Raw genomic sequence first — 13392 nt, 5'->3', positions numbered from 1 at the left:
GATTTCATTTTTTCTGAGTCTTGATGACTGAGCATATTAACAAGTTACAGTATCACTTATTAAGGTATGTTAAACAAACCTCTTCATTTGAAAAGAGGATGAAAGACAGTCCTTGTACGCATGCAGTTTCTAGATAAAATATTACATTCTTAGAAACCTCTGCTGAATTCTCACAGTTTCCAAAAGAGGGAAAAGACAGGAGTAGTGGCACATGGTTGTCAAATGTGTAGCTGCAGCAATTTTAAGTGAGGAAGGGTGAGGACACTGGAGTGCTGGGAGCTCACTTCTGGAAGACCTGCATGAGGCTGGCTTAAGAAAGTGCTTAAGCCTCTTCATTATAAGCAATTGAATGGTTTGACCGGGTCCAACTGGGGCTACATAAATTAAAATAGAGCACAGTTAAGCAATCTGAAAATGAACTGGAGTGTTCATTGTCTGGAAGGACTGTGCTTGATTTACTGAGGAAACTCTGCCTTTCTTTCCAAGTTTTAAAACTTGGAAAAAGGTGGTCAGCTTGGGTCAATGACTTATCTCCTCCATTGGAAGAAGCATCTTTATCAGGTTTGCAGTGGAAAGGTGACTGACCTCTCAATTTTCTCTGGAGTTCTGAACTGTAGTAGCAGCCAAAACAGGTAATTATTTTTTGTTCTGCAAATCTGAAAGCAAGAGCAATTGAAACCTTTGAAGTTTTTAGTTTTAGTCTGAAGTTCAATGATTTAATTTCTGCTTTTGCTTGCCTCCTGATTATGCCCAGTGTAGGTGTCCAGGTGACACCAACAGCAAAGCTAAAACCCTCCTGGTGTTTTGCCCTCTTTTCTCCTTTTCTCTCACCTTCCTACCCCTTGCTAATATTAGCATCATGAATTGGGAAATGGTGGGGATGGATTGTGTGCAGAGATCAGTGCAGCCTGACTTGTGAGTGGCAGGGTTCTAGATCAGCATTCAGTCAGATCTGTGGATAATTGCAGGGTGAGAGTTGGGGAATTTTTGGTGCTCAGATCCTAAAAAGGAAAGCTTTATCTTATTATGCTGTTACTGTCTTTTCCAAAGCTAATTTTCCACGAAAGTTGTTTAAATCACTCTTCAGTTAATTGTGACAGAATTGCTGGCATGCCTAAGTTGTAAGACTGATTGTGGTGCTGTAGTGAGGCAATCCATTTCTTCTGGGTTCATGGTTTTAATTGAGGACATTTTCTTAAATTTTCAATTAATACATTTTAGTTAGGTTATACAGTATCATAGATTGTTTATAAATGTTATTCTTAAATTTAATCAATTTTCTCAGTGCAAATAAATGGTAGATTTGTGCTCCTGATATTGATATATTGAACAGAGTGGCGTTTGTAAGATGTGCATGGATGATGAAGGCATTTGGGAGAAAAACAGCTTTGACTGAACTTGTGAAGTGTATCTTTCCTGAAGTGAACCCAGAGGAGTTTTGTTGACATTAAGATAAAAAGACAACAAGTGTTTCATATTTTGGAAAGGTAATTTACACAGGACAAGAATCATGCCACATAAAACTAATTTCTGATCTTCTAAAAACCCTAGAAGGGATACTTGATGTAAGTCAAAAAATCTGTAACACTTCTGGGAGAATAGTCCAGGTGAAAGAAGATTATTGTGAACAGGACAAGCCATAATAAAAACTGTCAGTTCTGTCAACCTTTCTGTCTACGGTCTATAGAGGATTAAAAGGATATTGAACATTGTGTAACAGCTGTCTCTTATGTGAAAGGGATCACTGTTGTGGTGAACATAAATGTACCCGTTTAAAAAGCTCCATGAGGCGAGGTGTGGCTGGGCCACAAGTGGCTGCTTTGGCAGGTAAAGTGCTGCTTTCAAGGACTTGAAGAGCACAGTGCGAGGTCTAATAGGTACTCTCAGTGTTTTATCAACAAGTGGGTTTCTTGTGTGTCTTTTGCACTACTGGAATAGTATGGGTATTATCAAGTTCATGGTCATAAGCAGGAAACTATATTGTGCTCCTATGATGTTGAGAAAATACTAATTAATATGTAGTGTGGGATTTAATCAAGTGTTAACAGAAGTTGCAGATTGACTTTTAAGTATTTGGTATTTTGGTAACTCTAAAAACTTCAAGATTTAAATAAAAATGTTTTGTTGGCAACAATAAAGCCTTTAACTAGCCATAGTTTTTATGGGACAATTTAATGAATTTTGAATGTTGATTAATACTGTTGTAAACACAGCAATTTCATAATCTTTACCATGAAACAAGAAAAAAGGGGACCATGCTTCGAATTAATATTGCTGTAATGGATGGTTGAAATTACTTTCACCATCAATATTAAAAAAAATTGATTTCTAATATGTCAAAAGGATTAAACAGTTTTTCTGATTTGGCATCAGCTGATATGCATGCTTTGTGCTACAGTATTCTGTAAGCAGAACTGTGTTTTCTATTTTTAATCCCTCTAATTTATATAACAGCTTTATTCAGCAACATTATAAATTGGAGAAACGCAATTAAAGTAATATATACAAGTTATATACATTAAGTGGCTGAAAGGCAGCAATCTTTTTGCTTATATTGCAAAATGATTGGTGAAAAATTGTGTCCCAGTAAGATGACAGGAGGAATTTAAGGAGAATATAACTTCCCATGAACTGTCTTGGAGCAGGCTGCTCCCCACAGCGCAGTGCAGACAGAGCCCAGCTGTGTTCCCACTGCTCAGCAAAGGGTTAAGAGGAAATCCCACCAACCTGCTTTTCCTCCAGTAGGCTCTAATTGTGGGTCTGATCACAGACCAAGATAGCTCTGTCCAAAGTATGCAGAAGACATGACATTAGGCAATGACAGTTTTAGTGCAGAAATGGGGGTTTCTGATGGGCTGAATGGTAGTTGACAACTCCATCTTCTGATGGACTGTAAAATGACTGGTGTACACTTTCCTACATCACTGTCATTGATACCTGATAACAGACAGTGGCTCCTTTATTATATTATCAACATTGCCCATTGAAATGAAGTTATGATGGAAGATGATAAAAAGTTACAGGACAGAGAAGTGGAAAAGTTTCAGATGAATGGGGAAGAATAACTACAGAAAACAGGAAGACAGCCAAGACAGCCAAGCAGAAGCAAAGAGGAGAGGAGAGTTCCTGCACTCAAAGGGGATTCAGAAGTAGATGAGAAAAGAATTACAGCTGTGTAGAGAGCCAAAGAAGAAACAAGAAAGATGAGGCATTGATGAATAGAATGATTTGGAGCCTATGTCCATATGATTCACCATCTCTTAAGTGTCCAAAAATAACCTTGTCTGTAAGTGCCATTATTCTGCACTAGGGTAGGAGGTTTTTGTGTGTAAAGACTAAGTTTCAACTCTGATCATTTCTTCTTTTTGATAAAAAGCACCTCCCTTATGAGTCCTGTAACTGCCAGCAGCAATGCCGTGTCTGTCTCTAATCCTGTAGAGTGCCTCTATTTAAACTTTGCTTCCTCTAGTCATGTGAATTTACAGAGAAGTAGTGCCATTTTTTATGGATCTGCAGAAGGCTTACAGGACTTCAGGTGACTGAAGAGGCAACAGCAAGAGTGTGGGAGTCTTTCCTGCTTTCTTTAGACATGAGCTAGTATTGCCAATTTACATGATACTGAATGTTTTGTTTCTTACAGCTCCTGTGGATTGTTAACAGGCCAGGCATTTCTCACAAACAGAAATTTTCACATGCCATTCTGGAAAATAAACTAAAAGACTGCTGCCTTTTACCCACTATTAAATATCTAGGACCAGACCATCTACTTGTCTGTATTGCTGTGTTTGTACAGTTTCTGGTGCCCTTTATACTAGAGGTGTTTCTTGGCAATTAGATTTGTTTTTTCTGTAATCCAAAATTGTTTTCACAGTTGATTCTAATTTAAGATTTTGTTCTCTTTGCCACGTTGTACTTTGCACAACTGTACTTTGCACTGTACATTGCACAAGAGAGTTCTTGGCCTTGCATGGGAGAATTCCTTTTTCTGTTTCTTGACTTCGAATATACCTGCATCATTTGTCTTTGGTACTCATCAGACCCATGTATCAACTGTTATGGTGTTTTGGTATTTAAACCTGGCAAAACATCTCCCAGTTACTTTATAATCCTTTCTCCCTCTCCATTGTGAAATGCAATAAACACAAAGACAAAAGAATGTGGGATTTTTCTTTGTGAATGTTAGTTTTGAGTGTGTGGTTTTTTGTTTGTTTGTCTGTTTTTAATTAGGGAAATAATGGCAGCTTTTTTTTTTTTTTTTTTTTTTTTTTTTTTTTTTTTTTTTTCAGCTACCAACAGTAAGTTTTCACCAATGGCTCACCATTTTAGTAGTGGATCTTTATCCTGGCGTCCCTTACCTTTATTAAATGAGTCTATATATGTCCAAATCTCAGTTTAGGTTTGTCCTTCACCCTCTTACAGTACAGCAAGAAGCAAGATCAAATGGGGAGTATGGCTACAGGACTAGCCATAATAATTAAAGGATTGAACTTTAAGAGAAAAAGCTATATAATGCTTTTCACTTTGGCCATCAAAGGCAAGGGGCATTCAGCTTGGAATTTAGATTTATTTGGAAATAATAGATTCATTTCTTCCTGACATGCAGCTTTCTTATCTCAGTGCTTACTGTCCCCAGCTCAGGGATTAAAGTGGTGCAAGAGACTTGGAACCAAGAGGAGCTTTGGGTGGGTCAAAGTTGGGTCTCCTGTTCATGCTGACCTCTTATTTACTGGCTGCAGGTAGCTCTGCCATTCTCTTAAAGTTAATTGACCAAAGCCTCAGAAAGCACACACAGACCTTCACTGGGGCTATTTCTTGGAGTAGTGGATAAAGTTTTAGAAATTTCTTCAAGTACTAGAGCTGGAACCCTTTTTTCAAAATGACTGTTTATGTCCTGCAGAAATGAATTAGGATTCAATTTGCTTCTAAACCTCTGTCAACAGTAACCATAATAAAGGTTATTTGCTCTGTTTTGTGATACATGAAGATTTGATAGGTTATCAGCTACAATTTGTTGAGGAATATTACTTAAGATTATCTGTTTCACCCCCAGTCTTTCAGCATTCATGTACTTGCACTTCAGGTGATGTTACTGCCAGTTACATAGACAATTGTTCACTGCATTTTTAGGTAACAATACAACTAAATTGTCCTTTATTTGGAAGCAGAAGTGTGTTAAGAGCTGGCCTATACCTGGAAATGGGACTGTTGATCAGATATTTCAACTTTAAAATAAAATATTGGGTAATATTCCAACTGTACAACAAAATCTATTAACTGAAGATTATCTTGGCTATGGCTTCCTTTTCTCTTCTGCAATGCAAAGATTGTGGTGTTGCCTTTTATATGGAAATTAATATGCATGTGAAGTGAATGTTGTATCTTTTAAGATTCAAACCAGCCTATGTTTCTAAAGGAGATGCTGTTCCATGAGCAATGAGAGAAGAATCCATAATATAGGGTGTTTTCTAATAGTTGGTTGGATTTTTCCTGTGTTTTTAGTAAGAAATGCTGAGATATATATTCTCAGATTAGCACAGGTCCATAGGTAGTCCAGAGTGTTGTTTGTTTGGGGTTTTTTTGTAATGAGCATGCACCTCTTCATTCAATTTGCTAGGAGCTAATGGGTGAATTAGAAACATTTAATCTAATTTTCCAATTTGTTTACAATATTTTGAAACAAAATAATAGTAATAAAATAACCTTGTAAAATATAAGGTGGGATTTCTCAGGGTGGGAGGACAGTTGGAGAAAAAGAAAGGAAGTATAATGCTTGATGTTTCTCCACTGGGGTATATGCATGTGGAACTGAAGCTCATGGTAATTGTTGGTGTGCTCCCTTAAGCAGGGTATTTTGCCTGTGATTTTTGAAAGGATCAATCACTTGCAGCAATTTATGTAATAACTTTCTGATGTGTGACTCTAATACTTTATTTATTCTTTTTGCCTGATTTGCCAGAATGCAATACCTTTGCTCCTTTGTACAGTAAATTCACTCTGTGATATCTGTGATGGTATGGTCAAAGGATAATTTATTGTCAGATAGAAAAATAGGTCAACACTAATGTCACTTCATGATCAACCCCCCAAGTTTAATAAAACACCTCACCAGCATGCATTCAGCACAGTGCTTGATGTTTTATTAGGACTACAGTACCTTACAGTACCTAGCTATAGCAGGCATGTAATTACTGAGCTGTCATGGTGATAAGTGGGATTAATGGCAGCCCGGTGCACTTTAGTCTGCAGAGTGCCTGGAAGATGGTATTATTATAAGAGAAAGTCTGGACTGCCATATTCATGCACCCTCCCCTCCTCCCCCAAAGCTCACATTCAAGTTTGCATTACCTGCCCCTCCCAGCAGCTGACATTTTCAACAGCTGTTATTTGTGAAGCAGCTCAAAAATCAAAAGAGAAATAATTTGGTAAAGATGCTTGCAAGTCTGAACGAGTAATCTGTACACATCTTATCCTGCCAGGTGCCATGCAGTTTTGACATGAGATTGTTCTATATATAATCCACAGAATGCATTTTATGTTCAGTGTGCTTCCTCTGATTTTGAATACAGGACTGTTGTATTTTAAATAAAATGTCACTGAGGAAAGTGAAGAGTAAAAAATTGTAATGGAATTGATGTCTTTTTTAATTGCAGGATTTTTGAGTTTTGTTATTTCCTTATTGCCTTCACAGGCAAACTGCTCATCTCAATCCTCATAGTGGTGTTGTTTTGTCTATTGCATCTCCTTTTTTGCTGGCTTCTACTATGAGAACTTTGCTCTTTTTTTTAAGAAGAGAAATTCTTGTTTGCTTAGAATGCTAAGAGCGTCCTCTTGACTCAATGTTCTGGCCACAACCTTTTGAGGTCTCCCTGTCCCACCTTTCCTTGTTAATGCCTTTTTAACATGTACCTGTCACAGGTAGTGCTGGGCAGTGTTATGTTCAGCTGCCACAGCTAAACCTGCCGATGCTTTTCTGACATCCCACCTAGCTGAACTAGTAACCCAGTGTGGTGTTGAACCCAGGTTTGGCTTCTGCAGGTTTCCCATCTTTTGGAGCCTGTGAGCCCTGTTTACTTTAAGTATGTCCTCTGGGGCCTTTTTTCAATGACTAGTCTTGTGAGAAGATCTGAACAGCCACTACCACATGTGCCTTCAAATTTTTCTGGTGCCATATTGTCTGCAATACCCAGCTAGATGATAATGAATAAGAAGATGAAAGGCTGATTAATCTTTTACTTAACTAGCTTCCCCTTCTCTCATATTCCACCCTTAACTATAAAAGTGACAACAAAACAAACCTTGATGTGATTGACAAAGTCAGAACAATATTTTGCTGCAGGTATTCTAGTCATTTATTTCCTTTTAATGTAATCTTAATTTCTTTGCATATAGTCCACTGGCCTCTTGCAGCTTTTTTCTGTTTTAAAATACTCTGTCCCAAACAGTTCCACAGTGTTGTTACCTAGAACTAAATAAAAATAATAAAGATAGACTTGTGGAACTTATGTATCTGGGCTCAAATAATATGTGAAGACCAAATTTTATTTCATTTTCCATACATTGTTAAATCCCTAATTTGCATTAGTTCTGACTGTTACTAAGGCAGTATCAAAAGAGCATCTGGAATAACCTGATGAATTCTGAGACAAGTAGTGAGGCATTTGACCTGTGATAATAATTGATCTATAAAAGCAAGGCTGTGTTCTAATACCTCTGTGCCTAATAGAGAACTGTTTTACTCCTTCAGTTGACTTTTATCTTTTTTTTTTAGGCGTGCTTAATGCTAGTTGTGTAGAATGTCCTAAGGACTTAATCCTTAGATGGAAGTGGTGCAAGCAACCAGATCACCATACCCCCATGAATGACTATGCAGAAACAGAAAATCAATCTTTATTACTTAGGATGTTTTGTCACCTTATTGCTTAGGTTTTGTCATAAGAAATGGCAGGAAGAAGATATTAGAGATTTGGTTGGGAGTATGTATAAGACTTCTGAATTGTTTTCAGAAGTCACAGACATATCACAGGAAATTCATAGAAAAGTGACTTGAAAATTCATCAGCTGTTCTTATTCTTTGGACATACAGTAAAAAGTAATTCCTTCCTTTGTGGAAATACTGTTGCTTTGGTATGTCTGATGGTCCAACACTCAGCATAATGAAACTTCCAGAATTTAGTTAATAAATTTAGGTTTACAACACAGGTGTTTTCAAATAGAAAAATAAACTTTTTTCATAAGTCACAAGTTTAGCAGTCATGGATTCCAGGGAAAAAAATTACCTCTATGTAATTTGAGGGTTTTCTAATACTTCAACAGGTGTTGTCTGTGTGCTTGTAAATGGTACCCTCTGCCTTCCTTTGTAAAGTGCAGCCAACAAGACATAACTAATCTGTGTTGATGACAGTCAATAATGATCATGTAGTGCTTTGAGATTTTAAATAGAAATTCTATGTTAGTGTTCTGCATTATTGCTTTGTGACTTATTTTTAGCATGCTAACTTGAAAACCTTATGCTATTGGCAGCACTTGTATTCCATGTCTCCTTGACACATTTTCTTTTATTCCCATAGATGCCTAAAGTGTGCAGATGCCCCCTGTCAGAAGAGTTGCCCAACTAATCTGGACATCAAGTCATTCATCACAAGTATTGCAAACAAGGTAAAGTCGGGCTCGCAGTTGCACATGGCAGGAGATAACAGCAGTTACTTGCAATTTTGTGAGTGAGATTGCATTTCGAGGCTTATCTTTGTAAAGTCCTCAAAATGAAGTGTTTAGAACAGACATTTTGAAGTTTGAGTCAGCTAATTTTGATTATTTTTACTTCTGTTCTGTGCCTGTACAGATAGTGTATACTGCAGATCTATTTCTTCATGTTATTTTTTCTATAAAGCTTTTGGTTTTGATGGTTTTCAACTACCATGGTAGTTGAAAACATGAGCGTTATAATGTCATTATTTAACTTTTCTGCTACCTGAGGTATTGCATTTACAAACCTCTCCTTCAATTAAAGCTGTGTGTAGGGGTCTTGGTGCTTTTCTATTTTTTTTGCTTTTTAGAAGTGATTATAATTTAAATTTCATATGTGCAGAAATTTGGTATAAAAATGATAACCTCAAGGAATATTATCTTGTCCTTTATAGTAGGAGGCTGTGTTTAATGGGAGTGTAGTCAGTCACTGGGACTGTTATACTACAGGAATAACTGGGCCCCCCTCTTGGGAGGTACTGTACCTTTTCTTAATAGGCTACTCTATGATGATCGTAATGAAATCTTAAAAACATTTTTCTGAATTGTGGTTTAAAAATTACTTTTAATGGTCATAAATAGAAATAAATAAAGGTTACTGCAAATTTGGTGTGAATTATTAGGACATCTGGGATGGCTTAGAGATATCTGGATATTGGTTGCCCCATGCCTCTTAAAGCTTACTTCATATCTGTAGAGTCATCAGCTGCCATGTGACTTACATCTGTATGAACCCAACTAGGTTCTTAATCTACTGAGGGTGCTATAAAGATTATCTGTCTGCTTTTTATGCTCTAACATTTCTCACTGTTACATGCATTTGAGAGGGCCAGCACAGGTACCACTGAGTGAAGTGAGTGGCCAACAGCATCACTTCCCTGTGCAAGTGAACAGCCACATTGGTTTTACTAAACTGGGTGGTTACAGGGAAGACACCAGTAAATCCTGCACCTTAACAAGAAACATTAGGATAAGAGGAGATAATAAAATGTGTGTATCAATTATCAAGTAACTACATGTTGCTGTGGTTTGCAGTAATTTGCATTATGCCCAGTATATGCATATAGACTGTTTTCATATGTAATCTGTATCCTGTCACTGCTGCATTTATTTTCATGAATGTAGGCATCTGTTTGCAACCACAGCATAGTTTGTGGAATATTGGTGCTTGTTACCTCTTCAGGCATCGTGAAGCAGGCAAACCGAGCAGAGAAGGTACAAGGAAGTAATGGAACTGCTACTCTCTGTCTCATCTGCCTGTATCAGGAATAGTGTGGCCAGCAGGAGCAGGGAGGTCATTCTTCCCAGTACTCAGCACTGGTGAGGCCACACCTGGAGTGCTGTGTCCAGTTCTGGCCCCTCAGTTTGGGAAGGACGTTGAGACACTTGAGCGCATCCAGAGGAGGCAATGAGGCTGGTGAGGGGCTTGGGACACAAACCCTGTGAGGTATAACTGAGGGAGCTGGGGGTGTTTAGCCTGGAGAAAAGGAGACTCAGAGGTGACCTTAGAACTCTCTACAGCTCCCTGAAAGGCGGTTGTAGTCAGGTGGGGTTGGTCTCTTTCTCCAGGCAGGCAGAACCAGAGGATACAGTCTAAAGCTGCGCCAAGGGAAATATAGGTTGGATATTAGGAAAAAAGTTTTTTATGGAAAGAGTGATAAAGTACTGTACTGGAATTATCTGCCTGGGGAGGTGGGGGAGTCACCATCCCTGGATGTGTTTAAAAAAAAGATTGGATGTGGCACTTGATGCCATGGTTTAGTTGATGTATTAGGGCATGGATTGGACTTGATGATCTTGAAGGTCTCTTCCAACCTAGTGATTCTGGGATGCTGTGTGATTCTGTGTACCTAGTGCTGTAGTTTGTTTAGGAAATATAAAGCAAATTTTATGGAAGTATTTCACTAGGGTGGTCTTTTCTTATGGAGGATTAATTATGCTGCTTTGGGTAGGATGGCTTGATATGTTATTGAGGAAAGAAAAGGGGCCTAGTTATCAAAACATAAAGCTGGGAATAAGCAACCAAGGAAGATGGATTGAAGCCTGCAAGAGGATGTCAGAAAAAGAACTAACACCAATAGCATCCTGGTACAGTAAATTTGGTGGGTCTCTTAGACTCTGGCAGCCCCCAAAATATGATGCCCCTTAGTAACTTGATGGAAAGGGTAAGTTATTTTAAAGGCAGATTAATTTTGAATTCTGTGTTTGTGTTACAGAGCAGAGACAATTAAAGTAGGGATGACTGCAGAGCTTTGAGAGTTGTGTTTTGGCAACGCTATACTGGAATAATATTAATAAACTGCCTTGAAGTTTTAAGTAGTCTTTGCCTTGCTGAAGCCAATGAGTACATCCTTACTGATTCTAATAGGGCTGATTTAACCTGTTAGATGGTCAGTGAGGTGGATCAACCCTGCAGAATTTGGGTTGTTTGATGATGACTTTTGAATCCTCCTGGAAGCTGCAGATGCGTGGTAAGACTGGCTTTGCTCTGAGCAGGTGACCTGATCACTTGGTGTTTTATCAGAACATCTTGCTATAGAAAGAATTGCAGCTTACTACCTTTCTCTCAGTAGATTTAAGTTTTTTGTGGAGAACCCAGAGTATCTTAGGTTACTGAAAAGTAATCATAGCATATCTTTTTGGACTCTGTCCCTACCCGTCAATATCTTCTGTATCCACTCTGAAACTTATAAAAGGTATAACACAACTTTGGTAGCTGCTTTTACTTCATGTTTATGTCTGGTTGTTGTGTAAGCAGCAAGAAACATTCACACAGAGGAAGTTTTGAAAAGCTGGATATTTGGTTTCTGCTGTTCAAGATGTTAGGATGGAAAAATTGCATGCCTAAATCAGCACTGCTTCTGTTAATTCAAGTTTCAAGTGTGAGTTTACATACAGTCTTATGCTCTTCTTTCTCTCCTTGCCCTATAAGAAGAAATCTTACATGGTGTGATTGTGGAAGCATTTCTCTGCAACAGCTCTGATGCTCACTTTAAAACTAAACAGCCAGAAAACCAAACCAAAAGAACAAACTCCTAAAATAAGAAGTTAGTAAAACCCCCAGGGGGACATGCTTAGCATGCTTAGCTGAATTCATGGGCTGAGAAACAAGACTAGAGAGTCTTGCATGCCCGTGGCAGGGAGTTTGGAGCTGGATGGTCTTCAAGGTTCCCTTCCAACCCAAACCAGTCTATGATTTTGTGTTTTTAACCTCCATGTCAATGGCTATGCCTCCTGTAATTTGTGTCCCAAGCAACTTAAGGAAACTAACAAGCCTGAGGGAACACAGCCTTGACTTGATGGCTGCAGTCTGCTGGGTTGAATTTTCCTTTTGATGTATTAGTTTGTGATGCCTTTGCTATAAAATATCTCTTATAACAAAATTGTTATTCAGAAAATTACAGGAAATTCTTATGGTTTTCTGTATTAATGGCATCTTTTTATAGTTGTAGGTATGTACTGCTGTTTTTACAGTACTGCATTTTGAAACTCCTTGCTTTCAGTCAAAGGTACAAGGTGAAATTGAGAGGGGTGTTTTAAAAGTTGAAATGTTTCACCTGAAATCATGACCTGGCAGAATCTGTGTAAGGGCCCACTACCATGGCTGCTCCTGTGGTGTCCTTTGCTCTCTTTCATTCTGCTGCTATGGTGGTACCTGGACCATTCAGTTTTAGAGCAGATAGAAGACAAGAATAGTGTGCTTTTGAACACTAAAACATATAATTTATAATTTTGATAGTGTTTAATAGAACCAGTAAGTAATTTTTCACTTTGTTATGCATTTTGCAGAACTTCTGTTGAAATACTAAGTTAGATATTATCATTCAGCAGTCTGAATATTCAGCTTGATGAAAATTTCTGTATTATTGTCACTGAAGTTCTTGCTTAAGATGATCAAGGATATTTTGCATGTAATTGAAAATCAATATGATAAATTTGTTTTTGCTGTTTTCCTCTTGTAAATAAACTTCCATTTCTAATTCAAAAGCTTATAAATATGTATGATAACTTCTAGAAGAAATAAATAGGTGAAACATAGAACATTCAAATGTTTGAGTTCAATAGATTCAGGGAATTGGGGTACATTTTCTAGACTTACTGAAGATTTATGTCTGAATCTCTCATCGCCCAATTGAGAAACTTGCTTCAGCTGCTTACCCTTCTACCTGTTTAGAGAAGATTATGTTCCATAAATTCCCTGTCCTTATCCTTGTGTTAGCAGTATTGCACGCAGGTATTTATTTAATCATGATTCATTATTAATATAGACTATTTAGACAGCAGTAAACTGAAAATGAATTACTTTGTCAGGTATTAAAAAGCTCTATTGTGTGTGGTTTGTTTTGTTGGGAAATGGCTATAGCAACCATAAAAGGTCAGGGATTCTTGTTCTCTTAAGCCTGAGGCTTTTTAGATATTTACAGGCCACGTACAATGTAGCTGTTCTGGCTGTTCTGCCATTAGACCTCAGCTCTGAAGTAGAAGAGGGACAAGGGAGGAGGGTTGTTTCTGGGTTGAGAGGGTAATTGAATTGCCAGACTCAATGAGCCTTGAGCCTCTTTGAGAGAAAGGATGTCACTTATGCTGTATTGTGTTAGCTGCTGTGACTCAGTAGAGTTTAGGCCACAACTTCCACATTCTCTTTTTCCA

General features: G+C 37.9%; 1 protein-coding gene across 1 annotated transcript in view; it reads left to right on the top strand.

Annotated features, from left to right (window-relative positions):
• The window catches only part of DPYD (dihydropyrimidine dehydrogenase), a 342395-nt gene that overhangs the window by 85380 nt on the left and 243623 nt on the right, over window positions 1-13392 (top strand). The window contains exon 4 of the mRNA XM_059854310.1: window positions 8568-8655. Within this exon, the coding sequence (XP_059710293.1) occupies window positions 8568-8655 (88 nt within the window). The remainder of the gene's footprint in view (window positions 1-8567; window positions 8656-13392) is intronic.

Source organism: Haemorhous mexicanus, chromosome 9, assembly GCF_027477595.1.
Source record: "Haemorhous mexicanus isolate bHaeMex1 chromosome 9, bHaeMex1.pri, whole genome shotgun sequence".
In the NCBI taxonomy this organism is placed as follows: Eukaryota; Metazoa; Chordata; class Aves; order Passeriformes; family Fringillidae; genus Haemorhous; species Haemorhous mexicanus.
This window is presented reverse-complemented; position numbering and strand designations above follow the sequence as displayed.